A 26,571-nucleotide genomic window follows, 5' to 3' on the forward strand; every position below is an offset into this window, starting at 1 on the left:
ATGGTCTCTTCTTGAAAGACTGTAGTTCACAGAGCTTCTTGGTAGTTTATACTAAAGGCTTTTAATTTGTCCCCATGTACCTGTGGAAAAGATCTTTGCGGGGGGGAGGGAGGGGGTTGGCTTGTTTGTGGTGTGATAAGAGAAGGTTGCAGATGCTCTGTGGCTTCTCTGGACTGAACAGCTGTCCTGCATTGCTCACATCAGCCAGGGACTGACCTAGATGCTGACAGTCCTCGTGATCTGGTCTAGGGCTTCATCTACCCAGGCCCCTCAAGAGGAGGTAGGTGAAGTGTGGCCATGATAATTCCTTGCTCTACTCCCTTTCATAACGAGAAAGGGAAGGAGGACAAGTCTGAGAAGACATCAGAGTATGTCTGACACATGGTCTGGAAACTGAAGCAAAAACAGCTCAGTATCTTGCAGTGCTGGCAGAGAGGTTTTGTTTCTTTTTACTGTCTGAGAGGTGCTGCAGCAGAAAACCAAATCTCTTTCCTCAGACTGTCACTCCCGTCTGGGGAACATAACAATTGACCTACAGGCTTAATTTGATGTTAGTCTCCCGCATCTCCAGGAAGGAGTCTCCATCCCATTTAAATTATGGCTGTTGCCTCTTGTCCTAACAGCAGGTTTCCCAGGGCTTGTTCTGGAGCCAGACAGTATGAATGAAATGGATGAATGCAAAATGCAGTCATCTTCCTTCTTAACTAATACCAGTAGAAAGGCTTTGAAGAGGGAAGGCTTTGCAAGTGCTATTTAATAAGATTGTCATTGTGATTCTACGTTGCCAGCGCAGAGCAATCAAGTTGCAAAGCATCTTGTGTCACTGAATGCAAGGCTCTCCCCAGTTGTGGCTTTTATGGAGCATCTTGCTCTCAGCTGCTACTAGAAGCAGGACATCTCACAAAGCTGGAGAGAGCTGATACAGCTTGTGCCTTGGACTACTTGTGCTTTTGCACCTGACTATTCCCTTGATGCTGGAGCTATTCTGAATGCAAGAAACTCCCAGCAAGACCCTGAGTGAACTAGCTGCCTTACCTGACTAAAGACTGAATTGGTGGTGAGATCATGACCAAGCAACATGATGAGCAGAGGTAATGAAGCTGGAGCTCCTGCTCAAGGGGCCTGTGCAGGAGGTGACTGCCCCAGCTTGCCCTGCCCTGGGGCCTGAGCTCTGAGTGCAGCCCTCCCAGCCACCAGTCCACAGCCCCTCGTGTCCCTCTCCCTCCTCTGTGGGATACTTGTGACTCCCTCCCTTGTGTGGCAGAGGTGGAGATGTGCTTTAGCATAGGAAGTGCTGGAACCAAGGTGGTGGGAGCTGGGCTGGGATACCTCAGCCTAGAGCTCATGCTCAAGCACGACAACCTGTCCTGACAGACAGATAGCAAAAGCCCTTTACTGCCCTGTCTCAGCCTCTCCTAAAGCCCAACAGAAATTGCAGGACTTCTGGACCCTGCTGCACTGTCTCTGTGAAGTGTGGTTTGAGCACATCCCTACTGGAATGGGCTACAAAGAGCTTTGTTTTCTCCCGCAAACCAAAAATGCCAACTTTTTAAAAATATCTGCAAATAAACAGTTACATGATCCACTGAAATTCATAACAAAGGACAAATTGAATCCTTCATGCTGTGTAACAGCCATAAATAAAGTCTTTATGGCTGAGAAGTTGTAGGCAACATTCCAGCAAAATCGGATTTATTCTCTCCCCACCCCCAGCAATATAAATCTCAGGGAATGGGGGGTTCCAAGGGCAGTTCTGACACAACGCTCGCTGCAGCTTCTTAAACCAGACTCCCTGCCAGTATTTACAGTTCCACACTCTGTGCATGGTATGTGTGTATATTACTGCACCAACTTTTACAGTTGATTTCTCAGTAGTCATGTGAAACCAAAATAACTGATGGGCTGAACTTGGAATCACTTGTGTATTTCTCTAATTTAAAAAAAAAAAAAAAAAAAAAAGTCCTCCTTGCTGTTAGGAAAAAGAACTTTTGATTAAAGTTGCTCCAAGTCAGCAGTGGCAGAACCTCTTTGAGTGTCATGTTCCTCTTCCCCAAAACTGCTGGCAGCGTTTTTGAGGGAACCTGGTGAGATGGGTTTTAACACCTGGTTGTGCAATTGCAAAGTGAGTGGCTGCACACTTCTGACAAATGCCTTGCCTGTCCTTGCTGGCTGCTCTGAAACTTAGCCCTGAGGTTTCATGAAACGTGGCCTTGGAGTAATTAACTAAGTCCTAAAACTGCAGCCCAGCCAGATTGTACGTCCTGTTAAGGAAGAACAACACAATTCAGTGAGTTTACGAGCTAGAGTCCAGGTTTAGGATCCAAATACTGGCTAGCATTGGTAGCAAATGGCTGTAAGAAACAAACAGAAGCAAAACTCTTCATTTATCAGTCTTAGGTTGGTGGAGTACGTTAGTGTGTGTTCTGTTCTTGTGTGCTTGCTGTATAGTCTAAGATGCAAGCTAAAATGAAGAACTTGTTCTTGTTAAGCAATTGCCAAAATGCCTTCTTCTGAAGAGGCTGACTAGTTCTGTGACTTGTATTTTTGCATGAGCCACAGACAGCTGTAGAGCCAGCAACCTCTCTGCTCTTGTCTACAGCTTGTTATAAACACCAAACAAAATGGCTTAAATTGTTGAGACTTGAGAAATGATATCTCTGAGCTCTGACCCTTCATAACTGAATCCAGACACCAAATCTCTCCACTTCCACATATTTTATATGAAGCACCTGACACAGCAGCGACAAATAACAGAGGAATAAACCCAGCAGCCTGGAACAGTTTGCCTTCATTAGTCCAGCCAAAGGTCACCTCATGTCGTGTCACTGTGAGTGTCTGGCCGCTGCCCGCTCCGGGCCCTAGCCGAGAGGTCATGCGGTGATGGGAGGAGAGCAGGGGAGGAAAGGTTCCCAGGGCCTCTGAGAGGCTTTTTGCAACCCTGGCAACTTCCCAAACCTGCATGTGCTTGTCTGGAGATCTAGCACCAGCCTGGGCTTGACCTACAGGTGCTGATGCAGTAAAGCATGTTAGATCAGCTGAGGTCCTGCCATTCCCCCCTTTTTCCTTAAAGCCTAAACTAAGAACAGTGGCCAAAATTATCAGCAGCACTGAGCTGCTAACTGACTACTTGTGAAGCTGCTTCAGCTCCCAGTTCAGAAAGGGTTCATGCATGCATCTCATTTTGTGCAAGCCCATGGATGGCGCAGTGAATGGAGCCACTCACCCTTCGGTCCCAGACGCAAATGCTCCATTCCCCAAATTACTGCTGACTGGCTGGGGACTGGGTTTTATTGCAGTCGAGCATTGCTCTTTGAGAAGGAGGTTAATTCAAGCAGCCCCATGAAGAGCCTTATCCTGCAAATGGTTAAATGCTTAACCGTGCCTGCAAAAATGGTCAAAATGGTTAGTCAAGTGAGAAGTTACCTTTCTGAGGGCTTGTGGGACCAAGGCTGTAGCCCTTTTCTCTCTCCTGTTTTCCCCAGTACTTTTCCCTGATGGAAAAAACATGAAGGTGATGAATCTGACTCTGACTTGTCTGGTTTTCTTTTTAAATGTAAAACCCAACTAGAGCTGTCTAAAGGCTGTGCTCTCTCCACCTATGGAATTCATTCCAACAGCAGGATTCTATTAATTGGGGAAAATGGCAGATTTGTACTGAGGTGGCAAACTTCACAGTATCCAGCTAACACTCAATGTTAAAGCTAAAAGTCCTCTCCTACTGCCTGGTCAGCAAACAGACTCTAGGAAAATGAAGGTCTGCATGCTATGAAACAAATCCACACATCAGACATCTGTTGTTTAAAACTTCTGATCTTTCTTAGGAGCTGGTTTAGGAATATAAAACTTTTCTACTGTGTTAAGTAGAAAAAGGGAATAAATATTTTTATTTAAAGCAGAGTAACTCAAAGCAACCATAATAGCCCATTTGTATTGCTTTTGTACTTGGGTAATGAATGACTGTAGTATAAAGTGCTTCTAGTTTTTGCCTCAAGCTCTTGTCAATCATTACCTGATAAATAAAAACTTCAAAAAGACTCCTTTTTTGCTTAATTGGGCAGAATTTCTCCCCAAAGGCTTGGCTAAATACAGAGAATAATATGTCCATGGCAGCAATGAGAGTCAGCAAGCAGGGCATCTGGATGGAAATATACTGAGGATGCAAATCCTGAACTCAAAAGATGAGTCTTTATGGTTTTATTTCCTCCAGAAAGTGTCTGCTCCAATTGCAGGTGGAGCTGAAAGGGCTGATAAAGCAGCGCAGGAAATCCCGCGGTCCTTGGCAGCGCTGCCACTGAGCCGTGCTCAGGCTAGCTCTGGTCTAGCTCTGGTCTCCCTCTCCATTTTTGGGGCTTTACTACTGACACTTCCATAAAGATCAGAAATCTTAAAATTACACTTAGGCTCACTTAAATAAATTATTTTTTATTATATGAGCCTTGGCAGCAACAGAGGCCGTTTCCTGCTTCAGGACCAAAAGATCCTATTGTCAGTCCTGGAACAGAGCTAAAGCTTTTCAGTTAAGCAAACATAATATCCTCTGCGTTTGGCCTGAAAGGAAGTTAGAATAACTGATCTATAAAAGGTTCTAAATGTGCTTTAAAATGTCATTACTCAGATAAATCTAGCAGTTTTGAAGCTGGTTCACTGGCGTTTTATGGCCCTGCCAGTTTATGGCAACATATGGCTTCACGTCAAGAACTCCTCTTCCAGAACAGTAGATGAAGAGACAAAGCCGCGGTAGCGCTGCGGAGGGCTGGGCGGCTGTGCCGCGTCGGCAGCCCAGCCTTGGCTCCCGGGCCGGGGAAGCCGCTGCGGAGCGCATCCAGCGAGCTGCGTGTGGTTGCGGCAGAGCTGGAAACCAACTGATGTTTTGTGATATAGGGCTGGACTTGTTGAAGTTAGTGGTAAAGCTTCTGTTGGCTGCTCTATAGTAAGATTGGTTCCATAAAGCACGATTTTTTTCTATTTTTTATTTTTTTCCCTTCCCTCCTCTTGCTGGAAGGACCTCTGGCTTGCACTGGTCCTAAACGAGGAGAATTGGATCCACACTGAGCTACCGGAAGATCCTCCTTCTAAAATTAGTCTAGGCTTACAAAACCTAAACACGCACCACTTAGGTTCATAAAGGTCTTTTCACTGACACTTTGCTGGACTTCGGATCGGCGCATGAAGCAAATTTACTTATGAATTTGTAATTGCTTGTGAAAGATGGTAGTTTAATTCCAAAATGCTGATGATTTAATCCTCTGGATCAGCAAATACATTTACGTAAACTGGCACAACCTCGCTCAGAGTTCAAAGTAAACAAGAACCCAGAAATTGCTGTTATGCCCTGAAGATATAGTGTTTATTTAATACAGGGATTTAGACTGTGATTTTTTTCAGCTGCCTCCATAGCAATGCGGTGTGGTATCCACAGTAGGAAACCTCATGCCAGCAGCATCTCTGAAATATGCTAAAAGAATCTAAATTAGAAAATGTCAGCTTCTTGGCTGATGTTCCTTTGGAGTTTCTTTTTTCCTTTCTTGTGCTTCTATAATTTTATTGGGATGACTAAATCTCTGAACTATGTTAGCAGTAAACAGAACTAATTTACCCCCTGCTTCTTTGAAACAGCTGCTGACAGCTGCACTATAATTCAATCATGGATCTTTGCAGTGCAGTCTGCAAAACATTTTCATGTTTTTTCATATTCTTCTCTGTTGTATTTGGACTGATGAGACTGCATCAGATGCTGATATGTGCCAATTTGGCCAATACAGAGATGTATGTAAAAATGGGTGCGAGGTAAGAAAAACTGCCCCGCTGAAAAGCTTCTTTGAATATAGTCAGAATAACCACACAGATACACAAAGTTGTTAGTATATCTTTTGTAAAGTTGCAAGGATTTATTTTACTGGTCTGTACAAAAGGCTTCTGACAACTGCTCTATGAAAAGAACCAGAAATGTGTATGCATTTTTGCCAACTGTTAATAAATATCTTTTAAATAAGGAAACAAATGTGTTTAGGAGCTGAGAATCATTTTTCCTGGATGTGATTGAAAAGGAATTCAGAGATGGAAATAAATAATTCTTCTTCCGCTTTTGTGACAACTATTTACATAAAAATGTACAAACAGTGAAGCTGATGTCAAGCCTAGCAACAGAAATCCTGTTATTATGTATATAAAGGAAAAAAAAACCCAAAACAGTCCCCACATAATATTTAATATATGAATCCTATACAGCAAGATAGTGTGGTCCCAGTTAAAACCGCAATACACCAGTTCAGCGACCACCAACACTGAAACACCTGTGAGAAAAACTAATCCTTGACTACCAAATAGTGGAAGTTTAGGGCTGATGAGTTTAACTTTCTAGGCAGCACCTTCTCTTCCTTGAGGCGGTTTACAGGAGCACTGGTGCGTGGACGCGTGTAATGCCGCAAGACCCTTCCCGTCCGTGAGACCCGCTTGCTCTTGGCGCATCGAGGGCAGGTTTAGCAGGGCTGTTCATCCCGCAGGGTCTTGTCTACCGACTCCGGGCAGAGCTGGGTTTTTGGCTGGCACCGCTGTCGTGGCGCGTGGCCCTTGGTAGCTCTTCGGCCGTGGTCTGAGCCCAGGCGAGGCAGGAAGCCCCGGGCAGCACCGGGGTGCTCGGGCCCCTCCGGCGAGGCAGGGCCCCCCGGCACCGGCCCTCCGGGGCCGCTCCGAAACCTGCCCGCACCACAACGGGTTTCAGCATCCCCCACGCTTGGTCCTGCTAGCAGGAAAACACCCATCGACTTAAATGACGTTAGGACAGAAACAAGTTTCCAATTTACTTCGTAGATGGCAATTTTTTTTTTCTTACTATATTTAAGTGAGGCATCTGGTCTGGATTTGAACAGTGACTTAAAGGAAGAAGAATAGCGACTGATTTCCAGAATCGTATGGTTCCCTTCATTTATCTTCTTGCGCTAGTCTCCCTCCGAGGAAGGCTACGAGCCAGGTTCCCGCGCGGGGTGCGAGCCCGGGGCCCCGTCGTATTCTGGACCTGCCTCCGGGAGGTTTCTGTTTTTGAAGTTTGGAGATCTAGAGTTAGGTACGCTGAAGTCCTGATGATTTATTGGACAGAATTTTCCTTTTGTCTCCCCGGGGCAATTTATATCAATCCTACTTCTGTAATTGCAAAGTATGCCAAAGTTTCAAATTGGTTTGTGATTGGTTACTGCTACTCTATTCTCATCACAAAAACTTTAATTGTGTTTTAATTACATAAATGAGACTTGTGTAACCTGTGACTTTAAAAGAAAAGTGGGGGGAAAAAAAGCCTTGAGGGGATGTTGTCTTGCTCTGGTTCCAGCTAGCTGATGTGGCTCTTCAAAAGGTTGGGGGTTCTTTTGTTTTTTGTTTTTTTTGTTTTTTTTTTTTTTAAGAGGTGAAACTGATAATGCAGCAGGATTTTTACAGAAAATATTGACCCCGGGAACTAAGGTTCTCCGTTTGGTGTCTCACTGAGTCTGCACGGTGCTGGGTGCTCGGCGCGGCTCACGGGACCTCCTGCGCCCGAGTCTCCATGTTTTCCCAAAAGTGTTGGAACTTGTCCTGGCAGTTACTGAAGTCGATGGATATTGTCCAAACAGGAGCAGAATTTTTTGCCGTCTTTCACAACTCCAAAAGCGTTTAGGATGCCCCAGCTAAATGTTCAGTTTAATCACCGTTTTCTAACGTTTTGCTGCTTTGCTGTTTAAAGTTCAGAGCAAACTCCTACTGGTGCCTAGAGTAACTTTATTTTTCCTGTTGACAAAAATTATACCTGTTGTTCTTTGGAATTATTTTCTTCCATTCTTTTGCTTGAAAATTTAGGAGTCTTTTCACACTTATTTGTCCTTTGAACTTGAATCAATCCAGCTACAGCTTTTGCTACTGCCGTCTAGCACTGGAAGTTGCATGTAATTAGTCTTTGCTTCTGCTTATGAGATTGAAATAAACAGAGGAGTGGAAGTAATAATTCTCTAACAAAATACCTGTTCACTCCAGGTATATTTTGTTCACTTATTTTATTGCAAACTGTGTTACAGGAACTACACATGCTTATTAGTCACACCACATTCTCACCTTGGATAGATTATTATTTTTAATTCACAATGAACACTGGTGAGTTTGCAATCTTCAGAAAGACTCATTTGCAGAAGTATGTCTCGTAGGAGCCAACTTTTAAGGCAGATTTGGGTTTAAATGGTTTCTCTGGCTTGTTTCAGTTTACAAGCTTATTGTCTATAACAAACTAAAACAAAATGTGTTCAAACGCCGCTTAGATCCAGAACTGGCTCCATTGTCTGAACCTTCAGAAGCCGAGTCCTAAAAACTGTTTGGGATTTTTAAGTCCACTGCTGGAGTTCTAACCTTTTTTCCCCCCCACCACGTATCCGTACAAAAAAAACATTCTTTACAAATAACTTCCCCCCCCCCTTCCTACAAATCTAATGACAGCCACATGCTCGTACCACCATGTTCCTGTATTTTTTTAAGATAACATTGGAGCTGTCGTCAAAGTAGAGCACTGAGATGGCATTGAGTTGTGTAGGAGCACAGCAGGGTTTCGGCACAGTCTCTGGGTTTATAAAGTGAACCTGGGGAGGGAAAGTAGAGGCATGTTAAGGTTTACCTTTCCCTTCTCCTCCCCCATGCTTTTCTTTCCCGTCTCTCCCAAATGCTCATGCCAACATGTTTCAAACACCTGGCCTTGCACACCAGTGTCTTGAGCTGTCCCCTGCCTGTACCGCGGCTGGCTCTCGCGCACACCCAGCTCCCATCTAGTTGGAAATCTTTCAGCAAAGCAGGTTTTCATTAGAAAATTCCCATTTGTCAAAGCAGGCAGTGTTTTGCAGCAGTGTACCAGTTACGATAAACTCCGCATGAGGTGCAGGCGAGTCTTTGTGCGAAACCCTGCCCGAGCGCGGGGCTGGGGCTCTGCTTCTGCAGCTGGCAGTGCCTGCAACCCCCGCGGGAGCTGGGGGCTCTGGGGCTCCCGTGCTCCCTGCTGCAGGAACTCTGCACAGAGGAAAAAAGCAGGGAAAAAAAAAAATCTCAGGAGAAAAACATGTGGAAATTTCTTCCCTTGGAAATGTAGGCGTTTCTAGTGTCCCTAGCACTTTTTGCAGTATCACTACACATGCACAAGAAAGTGCCTGATGCAAAAGAAGGCAGACAAAAACGTGGAGGAGCCTGAACTGCGCAGAGGAAACTGCGCCTCTGCACCCTGCTCTATTTCACACGATAAATATGCCCACGGAGCAGTTGGGCTGTGAAACGTAGAGGCTCCCTGACCCCTCCTTAGTCTGCCCCAAATCTGCTTTTGGCAACAGCCCACGGGGGATTTTTGTGGAGTTTTTTCGAAGCAGTGCTGATACTGGGTCTCACATCCTGCTCTTTCCTTCCTATGCAACAGGACTATACCGTTAAAATGTGTATTGTAGGGCCCCTTGAAACTGGAGAGAGCATGTCAACGCTTGCAGCAAAGACAGGGTAAATCCTAGCCAACTATTAATTCAGGCCACTTGGCTAGACATGTTTAGCCAGATGCTGCAGGCATCCTAATGAGCTAATGCAGACCTTCCTTTTCTCGTTAGCTTAGAAAGCGTCTTTTGCACAAGCTTACTTCTGAGTAGCACCTATCAGATATAACTCTATAGCACAAGTTAAATTGCACCTACCAGTGTCTGTACAATGGCATGATTTGTAGCGTTCATGTATGAATTCAACGGGAAAGCACATTCTCCTTCACAGTAATAGGCAGCGTAGCCCTCTGGAGCGATGATCCAGTCCTTGATTAAATTGAAGATATGTTAGATTGTGGAGAAAGATACATTGTACAGTGAAATGAGAACTAGAATGGCATGTAAATCTATCAATTCATATGTCTGCATACAGTTACAGTAACCTGAAAAATAAAAATCTGGTAAGCTGGCCTTTCTAGTATTACCCTTTTACACCTCTAAAGCAGCTGCTTTTCCTGGAGGAACCTATCCTGCTCTGCAAACATGCCCACAGAGTAGCTGGACCTTAGGGTTTAGTTTTATCAGCCATCCGGCAGCGTCCTCCTGACTGCCCACAAGGATCATCCATCACTGAAAGGCAGGTAACGAGCTTTCAGAAATGAGACTCTCTTTAGCCACATCTAAAAGAATGGATAGATGAAAGTGAAGCGCAGCATGTGCACTCAGAACTGCCCAAGGAAATCCAGGTGGCCACGGTTCCTTACTCACCTAAGCGTGTGCTGAGTTTTCAGCCAGTCTCACCCCAATACTGCAGTGCCCCAACTTTGCAGACCCACTCATTAAGCACGCTGAAGGCAATATGCAATTTTTTTCCCCAGGGATAGAGATCTAGTCTTTGGTAACGCTAGCAGCCTGACAAAGGGTTTGCAAAGGCCTCCCTGCTCGCGCAGCAGTCACGCGCAGCCCTTACCTGCCACCCCAGGTCCCTGAAGCTGACGTAGAGCTCGTGCTTCTTGCAGGCTTGCCGCTGGTCACTGCTGCTGTTCTCTGCGTGGGCGGGAGGGAGGTGCAGTGAGGCCCTGCTGTGTGCTGGCGCGCGGGGCAGGATGCAGAGGACTTGCCTTTTTTTTTTTTCTTTTTTTTTTAATGTTTTAGTTGGAAAATAATGGCTAGGTTCAATATATAAAGCCCCCTTTCACTATTTTCTACACTCCTAATTCTTTGAATCACATGCGTTACGGGAGATGCTTGCCCCTTCAGGCTCCCAAAAGCAACGTTGTGACATCAAAACCATGCGAAAGGTGTTTTCTTGTCCAGTGCAGCTAAATCTAGATCACAGATTTCTTACAATGGGTGGCAAAAGCTCCATGGAGAAGCCAAAGAATAAAGGGCAAGTCTGAAGCATGGATTTGAACAACTATGACTAGCGCTGTGGTTTTAAAGTTGCATTTGTACTTGACATATAGCCAGAGCTGGGGACTTGGGCAGAAGTATTAGAGAATATTTTTTCAACTCTTGTTCTTGGAAACGAAATCAATGTGGGGTCCCCAAGACACAAGCAGGGCACTCTTCACGTGGACTTTTCTAACCTACCCACAGATATAAGATTTTTTTTTTTTAATCTGCTAACCCTCCCTTAACGAGTGAGCTGATATACAAAATAATTATAAAAAATGTGCTTAAATTGCAGACTAGTGGGGAACTGGAAAATTCTGAAATACAAGTGATAGGAAAACACTAAGAGGCTCCAGGGGTTCGGATGTGCAGAAATACGCATGTGTGGGCATCCCCAGGGCTACAGAAAGAGTCGCTAGCCCTGGGACAGTGATGATCGGATTAAATATAGAGAATCTGCAACAAAACGGATAGGAGCCAGCTGTCCCGCAGCCTTGCGGGTGGCACAGGGAGACCGTGCGCCTGACAGCTCGTGTCCATCCGCTTGTCCAGCCGGGAGCTCGCGGCAGCGGAGCCGAGAGAAGGGCCGAGGAGCCGGGGCGCGCGGCTGCGGCTCTCGCTGTAGCCCGGCTCCGCGCGGTGCTTCACCCGCGGCAGGCTGCCGCGCCGCATCGAGGGCTAAAGGAAGCCGGGGAGGTGCGTGGCACTGGAGGGAGGCAGATGTCAAGGTGCGAAAGGCCTGTGGAAAATGTTGGCCGTGCCCAATTCTGATGGATTTTGCACCGGAGAACGCTGCTGCCGTCCACGGGGTTAGCGCTGCCCCGTGGCTGGCACTGGCAAGGTCACCAAAGGCCCGTTATTTTGAGGTGTCCCGGATTTAGGCCGCGTTTCTATTTTAAATGCCTGCGAGAGATTTCTTCCATATTAGGAAGCACAGCTCCCCCCAGAATAGCTGCGGTTGTCCCGAGCAAGGAAGGGATTTTCCTCTTCCGTGAAAACTTTTGAGATTTCGAGAGTTTGGGAAGCAGGGTGGGGGAGGTAAACTTAAAACCACAAATGCTGAAAATCTACAGCTTTTTCATTCAGATCAACTGAAATAGTTCATTATGTTAAAGCAAGTATCAAATGATCAGGAGTAATTCTTATTAGAAGTTATTTCAAGCGGGGAAACAGAGATTACTTGTTCAGATGGCTTAGTTACCTGAATTAGGGAATTCCTCAGTTTAACACTGTTTCAAAGAAACACCATTCTCCTGACTTTTTAGAATAATCCCTAACCCCAAATAGTTTCAAACCAGCAACAGAGAAATAGTGCTAGACCAAAAAAGACAACAATTTGCCCATAGGAGAGACTGTTCCTGCCCAGTCTCCAGAAGAGCGGAGGTTTGTCCCGTCGCCTGGAAGTCGCGGCTGGGCAAACCCTACTGACCTGCCATGTTGGAGACCCGGAAAGCTTCCTGGTTCTTTGGCGTTTTCGATCGATTCTGGCTCCGCTGCTTGCCGCCGGTGGAGCGGATGCTGCGGAGATGAACCTCCGTGGCTTTGAAGAAGGCCACCGTGAAGGGCTGCTTGTTCTGCGGGCCGTGCCTCCCGATAAGACCAGCCAGTTTGGGATTGATGCTTTGCCCTTAATGACAAAATGGACGGATAAGAGGGCTTGCGGTAACTTTGCGCCTTCCCCAAGTGTAGTAACGGCAGCGAGGAACCTAGTTCGCATGCCTGACTCCCAGCATTGATCGACTGCGGGACTGGGCTTCATCGGCAGAGCCGCTCCTGACAAGAGCAGCCCAGCACAGCTAACTTCATTTTATACCTGCGTGTAAAAGTTATATAAAATACTCCAACATATAATTATTTTACCCTAAATCCGCTTAGCATTAGCTTTTCCTGCATTCTTTAGAGGGGTTTCTTTAAGTTCACCAGCCTATAATTTGAAGTGATCCTATAAAAGGAACCATAAAATTCAGCCCATAGGAACACTAAATTCCCACTGGAAGGTTATTAACTTGAAATAAAAATGCCTTGCATGAGATGTTGACAGAGTTCCAGATATACCGTAGCTGGGAGAAACAAATAGTTCAGCTTTCCAGAAACATTTTGTTTATGGCTGTATCTTTCATGCTCAACACTACTGTATCTGACAACCTTGTTGCAAATATGTTGACCGCCATTCATGCTTCTTTCGTGCTGGTTTTTCTTTTTTTTTTTTGGTAAAAGATGATTGAGCGGTTTCTCTCTAGAATGGAATACGCTATTTATGAAAGGCAAGGTCAATTTAACATTTCTCCCTGTTCTGTACTGCTGGGTGCCGTTGTGAAAGGGAGGGTGATATCTAGAACTACTCTGTTCTAGGCTACCGAGTCCTGGTGCTTAGTCAAAGTTATGTTAATGGCTTTTGTGCTCCTTTCGCTAAGAGCTGGCATTCGTCAGCCACAAATCAAATAAGCCTAAGAACAGCCGACACGATCCTGGCAGAGCCCCAAAAGGCCAGCCCGGAGGAGGGAGGCAGGTGAGGGTCTCTACAGCTCTACAGCAAACGTTTGGCCAAACAGTTTGCATTTTAAACATTGCGGCCAACCCCACAAAGTGCTTAAGCAAGTGGCTAATGCTAAATATATAAGTAGTTCCATTTGCGCACATGCTCTGCCACATCGAAGCCTTGTTTTCTGAAAACAAGTTCAGCCAAAGGAGTTAGAGTCCGTGAGTACTGTACCCGTGGCTTTTTCCTGCCCGTTCAAAGAAATCTTTCTGCTTCCTGCAGTTGTTTGAATTAACAGGTATATCTAAGACTTTGTTTTTTCCAGTGTAAATTATTTTAACCTTTGCCACATCTCTGGAAAGTAAATTAGCACCATGCAAAGAGGGGACCCAACTTCACACTGATATGTTTACTGGATTTGCATTGGTGTAGCAATAAGTAGAATTTGACCAACAAATTCTAAATTTAACAACATGTTCAAGACCAGCATGGTGGAAAAAGGTATGTAATGCTCTGTATAAGAAGCAGCATATTTCTTGTTAACAAAAATGGGAGAAATCCACGCTTTTTCTAACTTTCCTGTACATCCAGAGGCAAGGTTAAACATGAAGACATGCCTCTAGTCCTCATCAGTGATAAACTTCTCCCAAAAGAACTAATGTTGCGCTCTTGCATCAGAGGGCACAGCTTTGTCTGCTTTTCATGAAGCTGCTTTTTTAACACCATCAAAAATAGAACCTCAAATAATAAACCAAGAGAGCCTAAACGGCCAGTTGTTGTTCGTATGCGCTGCTGCAGAGCAAGGCGCTGGGCTGAGAGCTTGCTGGAGGCAAGTGAGTCATTTGACTGTTTCTTTTGCTTGTTGCTTGAGCTTCTCTGACTGTCTTCAAGTAAACAAATACCCTTGGATTCCACCCCAGTTATGCGTGCTGATAGGTCTATCTGGCATGATTATAAAGCAATACAAAGATCAGTTAAATTAATTTAACTTCTTTTGTGTCATTTCATCTGGACAGTGCTCATGACTTCGTAATTTTTATACAGCTTGTATTGGCTTCATGGTTAGAGATTTCTACATGTAAGGAGCGATGCAAAATATAAAACCAAGAAAACTTAAAGGATTTTTCTAACTCATTATTCATTTTAAAGCTGCTTTTATATCACTGAAAGTTTTGGGTTTTGCCCAAGCATATAGTATTGCATCAAAGTCCTACTGTGTTTGCATACATATGATTTTCATATGAAGTCCAGGTGTAAGATCAGCGTTCTTGTTAGCATAAAGTTGGTCTAAATCCAAAACAAAATGTAGGGAGCAAGGAAGGACATGTCCTTGCTGTCCAAAATGAAAGGAAAAGCTGTATGTATGGTGGAGAAAAGGGAGTGCAAAGGTGTGCTGCCAGGGAACTCTGTTACAGCAGACAAGCCACTGGCTTCACTTTTAAAAGACTGCAGTTGACTTCTCTAATTTTCGTGACAGGTTGAATTAAATGTTTCGTTAATCTATTTTGAGAAAGCAGCAACTTTTTACACAATTTCAAATATGTTTATGAACTTAGCTAGATCTTTCAGGAGTGTAAATGGGAACTAGATTCCTAATTTTCACTGAGTCACATAACACACATGAATCTGTTTATCATTGGAGCTGAGAATTTCTGCCTTTGCAAAGCTGTCTCTGTAAAGGATCTGGCTGTATGGTTTTAAGGGTCCACTTCTGACTGCTCAAGCAGAGCAGACGGTTACTATAACTGTGAGCATGGCTGCAGCTTTTCCTTTTGCAGGACCCTGAAAAGTCTAGACTGAAATCTGTACCATATTCATAAATCAGTGTTTCAGATAAAATATCCAGAAAAATAACTATAGTTCACAGGCAGCTTACATACACAAAGCACAGGCTGTGTCCACGAAGACACAGGTGTGTGCAACTGAAGGCAGGCGTGTTTATGATCATAGGTCAGTATGGGGAAAGCTGGCTTGAAAGGCTGAACTTCCAACCTCTTTTGGAGCTCTGGAAGTGAAGAGGGACTTCACCTTCATGGCAGTGACACACCGCCGGCTGCAATGACAGTGTACGTTTTCTTCTGAAAGACCTGGTGTTAATCATGGCTGGAAACAGCACATTAGGCTGTTTCCTTACTGCTGGTACTGTCATCTTTCCTGTTGTTTTTCCCTTGCGTCCAGGAACACTGCACTCTTATTTGAAAAATCCTCTGTAAATCTCTGGTATTCAGTTATTTATATTAATACCATAATTGCATGAGATTCTCTTACGCTTTGCGCAGTTATAATGTTGGGTTTAATACCTATTTCTCCCTCATCAGCTCCCTCCTTGGAGGGTTTTATTACGTTCCGTAGCACTGGTTTACAATATGTGATATGTGCACAGAAAAGGCAAAATGCTTCTAGACAGAGACTGTAAAGCACAAAGACTTTGCAGAATTACTGGAAGACAAAAAGCGTTATTTTGTCTCATAATGAATGATGTAGATTTTGTGCTGCCACCAATACTGCTGGGCTGTTTGAGCAGATGTTTCTGTTATTTCCTTCATTTTTGAGGATTCAAGCAAACTGTGGAAGGTGACTGAAAATAATGTTCCAGCCAAATTAACATTAGCAGTTCCTGTGTTTTTTGCTTTAGTACATGGATATTTACTTGTATAGTCAATAAGTAAGCGTGAGGTATAGTCAATAAGTAGGTAAGTGTGTAAGCGTGAGAGTTGATAACCTGCCCCAAATTCCAGCTATTAACTGTGGGAACTCTAGAAATGCAGCATGGCTGAAATAGGCCTAATAAGGAAGGCGTTGGATTTTGAGGGAAGAAGGTTTTAAATACAGAACTTTGGGCTACTGTGATGGATGTCTGGAGCGGCTTGTATGTGATGTCCGGAAAAGAAACCCCCTGGGAAGCGCAACGTCTTCTCAAGCTGCGGCCAAGCAAACGTGCATGCGAGTGGGCTGACAGAGGCTGCAGGGTGATGCTTCATGAACTTTTTAAGTCAGTTGTAAGTGTCCAAGCTTTGATTTTAATGTCCTACTTGATGCCAGAAGCAGGGATGGAGTAGCAAGGCTCAGAATGAGGAGAAAGGTGGGATTTTTTTGTTTTTCTGGAAGTGTTAGCTTATACTAGCTTTAAAACGTTCATGAAACTAGTCTTTGGCAATTTCATTTTTAAAAGTTCTTTATCAGGAAAGATTTTGGGGTTTGGTCTACTGGCTTCCTCCTCAATGACGAGAAAAATGATTGACGTTTTCTGTAGAACCACTGGGTAAGGACTGACAAAGAGCAAGACAGAATGATAATGAGGTTTTATCACTAGAAGAAAGTGAGTGACACTGAAATATCTATAGTGCTTAGAGATATTAAGCTTAAAGCATCTTTCAGCTATTGCTTTTCTGTGGGCTCTGGGCTGGGCCTCGATGGTTTTCCTATACGTGAACTCGGAACCGGATGAATGTGACATGGCTGTGGACGTGACTTACGTACTTCCAAGTGTTTCCTTTAGGAGGCAAACTGGAAACTTGAAAACAAGGATATGTGTTTGAGAACGGGTTACGCTTGTCTTGGCTGTTAATCTGCCTTACTGTTTTAGCCTTAAGAGTTAAGATTAACTTGTAAATCAGGCTGAATTTGAATCTGTATGCAAAGATGTCATCTGTCATTGGGATGGGGACTTGAATTTCCAGGGTGATGCGTCTGCTCTGTATCTCTGCTTGGGTTCCTGCGTCGATTGATCATTCATAAAGAGCAGGTTAAAACAACAGTGAGAGCTTCAGCTCTCAGGGCACAGATCTCATATGTATAAAATCACCCTTTCGTGTCAATGACTCTCCTTAATTTTACTATTTTGAAACAGCCTTGCACAGTCTTTATGCAAAATACTGCTTAACTAAAATCATTCAGAGTTTTGCCTAAGAATCAATAGCAAGTTATATCACCGATGTATGTCTGGAGAATGAAAGTATGTCCTCAGATAAGTATATTCAGATTATTTGCAATAGGTTCTGGTTGGGTTTTGTTTAACCCCTCCTGTGTGTCAGCCAGGCAGCTCCAGAGAGGTGGTTTGAGACGCCTTTCACCTCCCAGAGCACGCAGGGGGCTTAGGTCCACTTGCACAAGACTCCAAGTGAGCAGTAGGAATCTTAACTTTAAAGATAAAGTAGTATGACGCCTTTAGTAAAGCCTAGTTAGGAAAATTTCCACCCTGATTCTAAATGCACCCATTTGAAGCCGTTGCAGAACCACATCTTCCCACCCGTTTACAATTGTCACAAGTTTATATCGCAGGTGTGCTGCAGGACATGGAGTTCGGGTCAGGCATGACTTTATGAATCATTTCTGCTGCCACAGAGAAAATAAAAATGGTTCTAAGCAGTTTTCTGCCTTTGAAGGGATTTCTGTGCCAAATGACACCAGCCTGTGACATCACTCAGCTTTGTCTTTTTATGTGCAGCAATTTTTCTTCCTCTCTCCTTGATGGGAATTGTCTCGATCAGAAAAAAACAAACTGGTGGTTTCACAGAGCATGACAAAAGAAGCGTAAAAGTGACTCTACTGTGCCCTTTTCCCCTAAAACACGCCTCCTGATTTGGATGCTTGTAATGGCTGAGCAGGAAATGTTATTGCAAAAGCAGTTCAGACAGTTGCTTACACGGAAGCATAAGCACGGGAGAGTGAAAAAGGGCCGCCCGGGAACTTCCAGGATTTCAGATGAAGTCCGCTAATGCTATGTGCAAATTAGCCAACAGCATATGCGTACCTTAATAACGACGTGTGTATAGCTAATGCTGATGTGACTGAATACCAATCTGTTAAAGCATTTAAGTACATCCTTAACCTGGAATATATTTACGGATTTACTTTTTCAATCGTTATTTGCATCTCAAGCAAAGTCAGGAAAAATATCCTGAAGAAATCCTATTCAAAGGGAATGCACTGAGTGCATTAAGGCTAGTCCTGGCTGGAAACTTGTACCTGAACTCGAGACTCATTGATGGATGCTATTTTCCAAAACTCACCGTCTATGCTTTCCACGGAGAGCTGCAGGCCGAGGTTGTGCTGTGGATTCACCACCCAGTGATTACTGGTTGCAGTAATATCAAACACGAGCCACCCTTCTTCTGCAGCCCAGATTGTTCGAGAGTCAAGCAGGAACAAATCTGAATCCCTAAATAAACAAACAAACAAACACAGTCTCAGTTACCTGGATTTTCCATTGGAGTCCCTATGGACGTTCACCCACATGCTTCAAGCAACACGCCTGGTAGGCCCTTTCAGTAATGCACAAATGATGCCGAGGCCGTGTTGGCATACTTTGCTATCTCGTCACCTTCGTATGAAGTGCTTTCTTTCCCTTTAGAAAAGGGAGAATGGGTTGAAACAGAGTTGAAGTGACTTTGGGTTATACGGTATTACAGTTAACCTTAGAGCTGCTGATGCAACTTAAGGGGGGGGAAAAATGCTTGCCAGGCACAGATTTGCAAAATTATTGTTTGCATATGCAAACTCAGTAATTGGGCAGACAATGCTGCTCATTATCCTTTCCACACATAATTTCCTGACTTCTATGCATAATTGTGGCACTGGTGCAAGCCAGCTGGAACACTGTTGTGCATATATTAACATACATAATGGTTTTTTAAATTTGTTCGGCTGAGGTTACAGATAATTGATTGAGGCAATAACCCTCTGCACAGTCACAGGTCAGCATTACTTTGGGTGGCAATTTCCTTTCAATTTGTTGCTTAAATTTTTAATAGACTGCTGTTGGATTATTCTGGGTCAAAAACTGAAACCAGAAACAGAATGATCAGAAACAGGGAGGATTTCATGCATTTAAGAAATGAAGAAAGAGATAAAACTTGGATGGAAAATAATAACAAAATTGGATAATGGCACATTTGTCTTTATAAGAAACGACAAGAACAACAAAGAAACCCTATGGAAGTGTCTAGACAAGTTCTGCAAGAACTACTTCTGTGCTTTGAGTGTGCAAACAGGGTAACTGGTTTAAGTGTCACTTTATCCTTTTGAATGAAGAAATATCCATGCAAAACCCTTTAATCATGTCCTCAAAGCTTAAAGAAGGCCTTATTAATTTTGTCACTATTGATTTGTAAGTGCAAATATATATTTTTAATTTAACTTACTCAGGGCCCCTTGTTTGCAGAAAATACCTGCTGATAAGAGTGCTGCTGGCATAGAGGCTATTGCCTCGCAGACTTTAGTGATTCTTGACACTATAAGATACCAAGAAATTGAAGATTTTTGTCCCACACAACTGACTCAAAACAGAAATGGAGTTTTATTGCAATGTTTTCACTATGTTGCTTTCCTCCCGACCTTTGTGGGCCAAGGCTTTGCTCCATGAGCTAATAGATGTCACTACCTCTGGCTCTGCACTGGTTTACGTGAAATTAAACTTCTGACATTACATCCCGCAGAGCACGGGACCGCATGGCCAAACACGCATCGAAGTGGGATTCTGTAGCTCCCTCACAAACGCACAAAAAGAAGTTTTGGGTTGTGGCAGAAGCGCTCCAGCAGAACCGAACCTGCAGCCACCCTTCCTTGCCAACGGAGAGGGGATCCGTGGCCGGCGCTTCAGCTGCTGAGCCGGGAGGCCGAGCCAGGAGCCACAGCCCAGGCACCAGCAAGAGTCTCCGGGCGGGTGTCCCACCTCGTGCTGGGAGCTCGGTCGGCTCCGCCAGCGGTGAGGGCTGGATGCCTCACTGAGGCACCGCACCTAGCTGCAGATAAAGAGCACGATAACTAGTCCGCGTGCAAACCATCTATGGGTACGTCAGATGCTTGAGCTTCAAATGGGGGACGGATTTAGCGGGGCTTCGTCCCCACCCAGAAGCAGTGGCCGTGTTCCCGCAAGGCATGACGTGGCCCCACGGACACCTCCCTCCCTCCCCCTGTTAAAGCACGCTGAACAAAACGCATCCCGCAGGGGTCAGGGATGAGGGAGTAGGACGCATTTGGCCCATTCCAGTGGCTGAGTCCAAGTTTCCAGAAGTAACAGATTTTTATATTAACATACCGCATCATTTAAGCATGCCCCCTGACTGGAACTCATGATTCACACAAGGTTTAGTTCATAGCGACTTGGCTTGCTTGGTTTTTCTTCCTTGCAGTTTGCAGGTTGAAGATAATAGCAATAATGCTTTTTTTTTTCTTTTTTTTTAAGCTACTGCCCTACTGCAATATTATTACTCAGAAAAACCAGCCTTTAAGCTTCCCATGCTGACATGATGCAATCAGGGTAACCAGACAACATGATGCGTCAAGAAACAGGATGAGTCAGCCTGGGATATTGTATAATGTGTTTGTTTGCCTGTAGTTACAGCAATGTGCAAACAATAGGTCTGGAGGGGAAGCCCTAAGTGCCGGAGATGAAAGGGACCCACTGAAGGGAAACATCCTTCCTATACACACTTGGACCCAAAAAGGCCTCGTGTCCGATGCTCTCGGGAGAAGTTCACAGCAATGATGGATTAGCGCTTTCCACTGCGGCCCACCGCCGGTGGCCAGCCACGGGAGGCGAGGCTTGGCGGCCTTGCAAGCAGAGCACTCATGGCTCCCAAGACTATGGCGCCCGTTCCAACGATGAGGAACCTCCTGTTCTTTTACAAGGAACAACCTCCATTTTTAAAAGAAAGGCCCTGCTCCCAAAAGATGTATGGCAAAACAGCATTAAATCACTAGCTAGTAGACAGCAAGCCATTTAGACATCATTATCGGACAAGTCGTAATAAACGAGGCAAAGAAATGCTATTCTGCTTAGCCTTAAACAAAATTTCTTCTGAGGGCTCCTGCCTAATGAGTTGTTATCTGAGTTAGGATTAGCTATGTCTAACTAATATGACTGTTTTGAGGGCTAGATTTGAATAAAGATCTAAGCACAAAGGGAAAACACTTCCAGTGCACATCAACATTTTTTTTCCATCCTACCTGTCCTAGCTATTATACCTACCTGTCCTAGCTATTATACCATGTATTCCTAAAATCTCATCTGCTGGTGCCTTATCTATGAGCTGTGCACGTATTTAGAGCATTCTTGGAGCAATGTGAACAACAGATCTACAATCAGGAGGCAGAAAAGCAGTTTGTTTCCTTGGCACTGCGTTCAGTTCCTTCACCAGAGAACTTCTAAACATCTGACAAACTCTACTGAATCTCCTACCAGGCTGAGAGATAGAGAAAAGAACATTATCCTTATTTTACAGAAAATTAAGTTGGGACATGGAAATGTTAATGTCTAGATTAGAGTTACATAAATGATGAAATCTAAATCCAGACCACAAGTATGTTTTGTTGAGACCACATCAAAATGGCTCCGTGTTCAAAGTGCTTACATTAGGGGGAGCGTCAATGCTCTTAGCAATGATAAAACCTGGGGCCTTCAGCTCAGCTTTCACAAGCATCTGGCTGTCGACACAGGCCTAATCTGAGGACAGGAGGTTGGCACTTCTCAAACACCGATCGCTTCAGCGGCCTCCGATGCTGGACACAAGAAAGGAGAGGCACCTCCCACTAGAAAGGGCTCCCGAAAATGTGTCTGAAGGTCATATAACTGCTATGTGGTCTACAAAATTTCCATAGTGAACTCAGTGTTTTCTAGACTCCAGGTCGAGTAACAAGTATCGCAAAGTGAGGGCGGCTGGATGAGGAGGTTGCATGAGTGATCATCTGTCTGGAAAGTGGCTAGAGCTCTGGAGACGCAACTCCAGAGGGGCTGTGTGTGACCAGGGGTGCTGCACAAGTGGAGGGAGAAAGGGAATCACGAGTGATTAGTGGACAAGAGGAGGAGAGGACTGAAAAGAGTGAGGTTTGTGGAGAAAAGTGGAGGTATAAGGGGAGACAAAATATAGGAAAGGCAGGTAAAAAATGCCCTGAAGGGAAAGAAAGAGTGGGCAAGGGAGCTGTGATCAGAGGCAAAGACGAGAAAGTGATGTGTGATGATAAAAGCATGACAAAAGCAAGGGATGTAAAAAAAGGATGTGTGTAAAGCTTAGAAATCCTATTCTGTTCACATTTGGGTATATCCCTTTGAAGTATTCCTGCAGAACCCACGTTCCTGTACTCTGACAAGAAACTCCGGCAGTTCACTGAGCTGTTTTCAACGGCAGCCAGCTCAGCAGGTAATTCTCCTGGGTGTCCATAAACAAGTGCCATTTCCTGGACACCCATCACAGGCAGTGTTGCAAACCCAGTAATTCTAAGATAAGAGACAAGATTAGCAATTATGAAAATAGGTATGGGCTCTTTACCTTTTTCTGCATTTTTTGGAGTCTTTTGGCCTTTAGGATGCACCTTGCTCGTATCTTTCTGATTTATCTCATCAGCCATAAACGCAGAAAGCATATCTAAAAATTAAAAGTGCAGTATCTCACCTATTCTCCTGACTTAACTGGTGCATGAAGGGCATAGGCTAGCGAGAGAGACTTGGCGCAAAAATGAGAGTTGGCAATCCAGCAGCAGTAAGACAGAACAGTAGAGGAAGCTCTACAACTCTAAGTTGTAATGCTGTAAAGTTTACACTGATGTAAGGTAGCCCTTTACCAAAAAGCACCTGCTTTTACTTATATTCTTCACCCCCCTTCCCCATCCCCCTCTTCAGCTTTGTTCACTTCAAGCTGCTGGTTGACAAGTGGTAGCAAACGCTAGCGAGCACTTCCAAGCAGAATAAAAATGAATGGGAAGGGCAATAGGCAGCAGGCGAGAAGGCAAATCGCTCAGCGGCTTTCATTACGTTGCAAGACAAGCGGTTTTCTATAACGCGCTGACTTTCCGTGTTGCTAGCGCACTTGGCACCCCGATGACTTACCAAGGCAGGCGCGGACGGGTACGGCCGCCCACGGCACGTGCAGGGCGTCTGCTCAGCCAAGGAGCACGTTGCGTCTGCCCGAGTGCTGCAGCGCAGCACCAGTCTCATCTCGCGCTGATAGTTTGGGGAATTATGGATATAGTGGTATTTTAAACATTAACCATATTGTGACACCTTGCAGCAGAATTTGAATTGCTTTGCAAATATGAGACAACCTTCCCACTTCCATAGTGAAGTGGGAAACACTTAGGGCATAGATATATTACATGTCTTATTGATTCAGCACGTAAACCACAGCCATGATGACAGGAACATGATCCCATCCTCTTGCCTGGTACTCTAACCCTCGAGAAGCTGCCTGGGTCGCAGGCACGGTGCAAGCTGACGAATTTAATAAAAAACAGCTCAAGGACTCAGGCTGGGGGGACAGTGAGGGACAGGACTAGCAATTCATGTCTAGGTCAGAGTACATGGGGGAGAAGGCAAAAAGGACATCCTTGGAGGGGTAGAAGAGATCTGAAGTTGGAAGACATCTGTTTGGATTAAAAAAAAAAAAAAAAAAAAGCAGTATCCAGATTCCGGTTTGCTTGGTGTCATTGCTTAAAGTCGGCTGCAGCTGTCCAAAGAGAAGCTTAGGAAAATATTTTTCAGACTTTCCTACTTTGAGAGGGCCCCAGGATCTCCCTGGGCCTCTCCCTGGCACGTTTGCAACACCCTCTGTGCACAGTCCTGCGGCAGCCCTCCTCCCACACCTTCCCGGCCCCACGCGCCTCGGGATCCCCCGCTGCCCTTCCCCTCCCTCCCCACCCACAGAAATCCTTCCCGAGCTCCTGGGAGGAGGCGCTGCCAGCTGAGCCGCGCGTGGGGCTTTCTCCAAGCGAAGGGATGGCAACGGCAGGGAATGTGGTTTGCTGGAGGTGGTTTCCTAGGAGTGTTTTGAAAACTGGCTGTGATGGTAGTGAAACAGATCTGGGTAAATTCTGTTGGATCTTGGGAGAAGTTAAATCGACTTTAAAATTTCAGCAGGTTGTTATTCTGTCTTGTCTATCCCTGGTAGTCATGGTCCCTTTTCTGTGCAGTGTTTGAGAAGGATAAAATCTAGGTATCAAAGACCGATTAAATCTGACAATGGAGAGTTTGCTATAGAGAGGTATAATGTGTTTCCTAAACATGCAGTGCTGAGAGAAATGAGATTTTGTACACGTCGCTAACACTTCACATGTAGTGTTTCTGCTCAGTAGTGAATCACTGTTCATCAGTGCATCACTTAGCTGAGCGAGCCCACTGGGGTATGCAGAATGGCTCCTGCAGCTACTCGAGTGCCTGGGAAGAGCTGTGCCCTGTGAAGGGAGGTCCAGGTTTGTTTTAGGTTTTTCAGGCTCTGGTGGCTTTTAGGAATGGTCTGAAAGAGAGAACTAAACACAGCACTGGTGTTGGAGAGGTAAGCGGTTTTCATGCAGAAAGTTCCCTTGCTGCTATGCCCAAGAGCATATCAGAATGAGGACAGTTACCAACTTTTGTGCAGACAAGCCACATAAAAAAATCAAACTTGGGCGAGCGTAAGCCTTTCTTAGTTACTGGGATTACATTTTACCCCACAACATGGAGACAGACTCCAGTGAAGGGTGGAAAGGGGTCTGGGGAGGGTCGGGCGGGATGCGGGTGCAGAGCTGCCGCAGCTCGGTAAAGCGTTCCAGCTGCACGGCAAAGCCAGGCGCGCATGGGGCAAGGTCTGGCTTTTCTGCAGGGCTGGTAACAAGAGCATTCACATCACTCACTGCCTTTGAAGCCTGCGAAATCCATAACGGCCACAAAGTGAATGTGTAGCAACTACATTTCAATTACCAAAGGCTGGTCAAGTACCTGCCCTTATTCTCTCCAGTAACAAAACTCCCATCGACTTCAAAGGCATGGGAATTTACTCCACCCTACAAATGCTGTGTCTGCTGAATCAGTGATGAAACCCTGGGAGGAGGCATTTTAGCTTCTGAGGGCATGGACAGAGGCAGGATTGAGCTCTGATGTTGAGGGGAGCTCTACAGCCTGGATTTGCTCTGCAGTTTCACGTTAATAAACTAAGGTTGATGCCCCAGCTGGTAATCTGTCCCAGAACTCCACGGGTGCTTTCTGAAAATATCCTGGTAGGAATTTCAGTAAGAGTCAGGTATCCAACCTGCTTAGCTGCTGTCAGAAATCCCACTAAGCACCTGCGTGTCTTTTTAGGCACCTAAATCCCTTTGAAATTCTTGCTTTGACCAGGACAGAGGCTTGTACAACACCAGGCTGCCTGGTGGCAACCTTCAGTTCCCACTAGCAGGGTTTTGACCACAAACAAGGACTCACAGCCAGGCTGCTCGAGATGTTTCTCAACCCACTCACTGGCTTTACAAAACTCTTTCCCAAGTTCTTGGGTAAGTGAACCATGAAGACCAAATGGAAGCTGGACATGAGTCACTGGACTTTAAATTATGCACACGAAAGCTTTGAGACACGTTACATTAGTCAAAACATCAACTGTTTTCATAGTGTTTATGATATTAGGAACATTTTTGTTCATGAATGTACTTGTTTGCTTAAAGTGAATAACCGATACTTTGTGACTAAAGAATGCTGTACATGCCTTTTTACAAAGGAAATGCTGCCAGTTTGGAAAGCCTGCCTTGCAGTGAATTCACAGATTTGGAAAGGTCAGAAAGAATATTTGATCATTTAGTCTGATTTCTTACATACCACAAGCTATTGTTACACCTGTACTAAGATCAATATCTTCAGTTCCACGGAAATATAATTTCTATTAGTCAAAGTCCAGAACGGCACCAGTCTGACGCCACGAGTGTGGTATTCATTGTTTTCACTAGCACGATTGCTTTATGCCTATTACTGAGAAGGCAGATAAATGAGAGCTTCCCTAGCATGTTCAAATGTCAATATTATTGAGGGGCAGGATTTCAGAAAGGGCTGTCTGTAGTGGGTGCAGCTGTTTGTCTGGAAAGACCTCTGTCTGTATTTTTCACCCACAATAAATTGCAGACACAGATGTTGCTGGTTAGTATCTGCCAACCTGTCTGAACTTGTAAAGCAAGTAATTAATTGCTGAACTACCAGTACTTGCTGTTTATTTGAACTGAGGGCACCCCAACACACCTGCAGAAACGAAGGCTCAGCTGAGGTTTAGCTAAAAAACAAGCCTTCAGCATATCCAATGGCCTTTTCATCCTCAAAGGAAAAATCTCCACCCAGCCTCAACCTGGGTGAATCCTAAGCTGCTGTTGTGGCCCTAGAGGGTGTTTTGATCTCTGCTGCATTTCACCGTGTTACAAAGGAGACCAGATGCTACAGCTGCCTCTGGAGATCCTGGGAGCACGTTTCAGTGCGTCGGGGTGCTTAACCACGGGGTGCTCTTGGAGCTG

The 26,571-nt window shown here is 44.8% G+C and overlaps 1 protein-coding gene across 1 annotated transcript in view; it reads right to left on the reverse strand.

Annotated features, from left to right (window-relative positions):
- Positions 1–5,855: 5,855 nt before the first annotated feature.
- Positions 5,856–26,571, reverse strand: part of BMP7 (bone morphogenetic protein 7) — a 47,906-nt gene continuing 27,190 nt past the window's right edge. Inside the window, exons 3-7 of the mRNA XM_026101886.2 lie at positions 18,348–18,496; positions 12,286–12,483; positions 10,432–10,508; positions 9,678–9,788; positions 5,856–8,594 (exon numbers count right to left, since the gene is read on the reverse strand). Coding sequence (XP_025957671.2) covers positions 8,445–8,594; positions 9,678–9,788; positions 10,432–10,508; positions 12,286–12,483; positions 18,348–18,496 — 685 coding nt within the window. The 3' untranslated portion in view covers positions 5,856–8,444. The remainder of the gene's footprint in view (positions 8,595–9,677; positions 9,789–10,431; positions 10,509–12,285; positions 12,484–18,347; positions 18,497–26,571) is intronic.

The sequence above is a fragment of the Dromaius novaehollandiae genome, chromosome 16 (assembly GCF_036370855.1).
Source record: "Dromaius novaehollandiae isolate bDroNov1 chromosome 16, bDroNov1.hap1, whole genome shotgun sequence".
Classification (NCBI taxonomy): Eukaryota; Metazoa; Chordata; class Aves; order Casuariiformes; family Dromaiidae; genus Dromaius; species Dromaius novaehollandiae.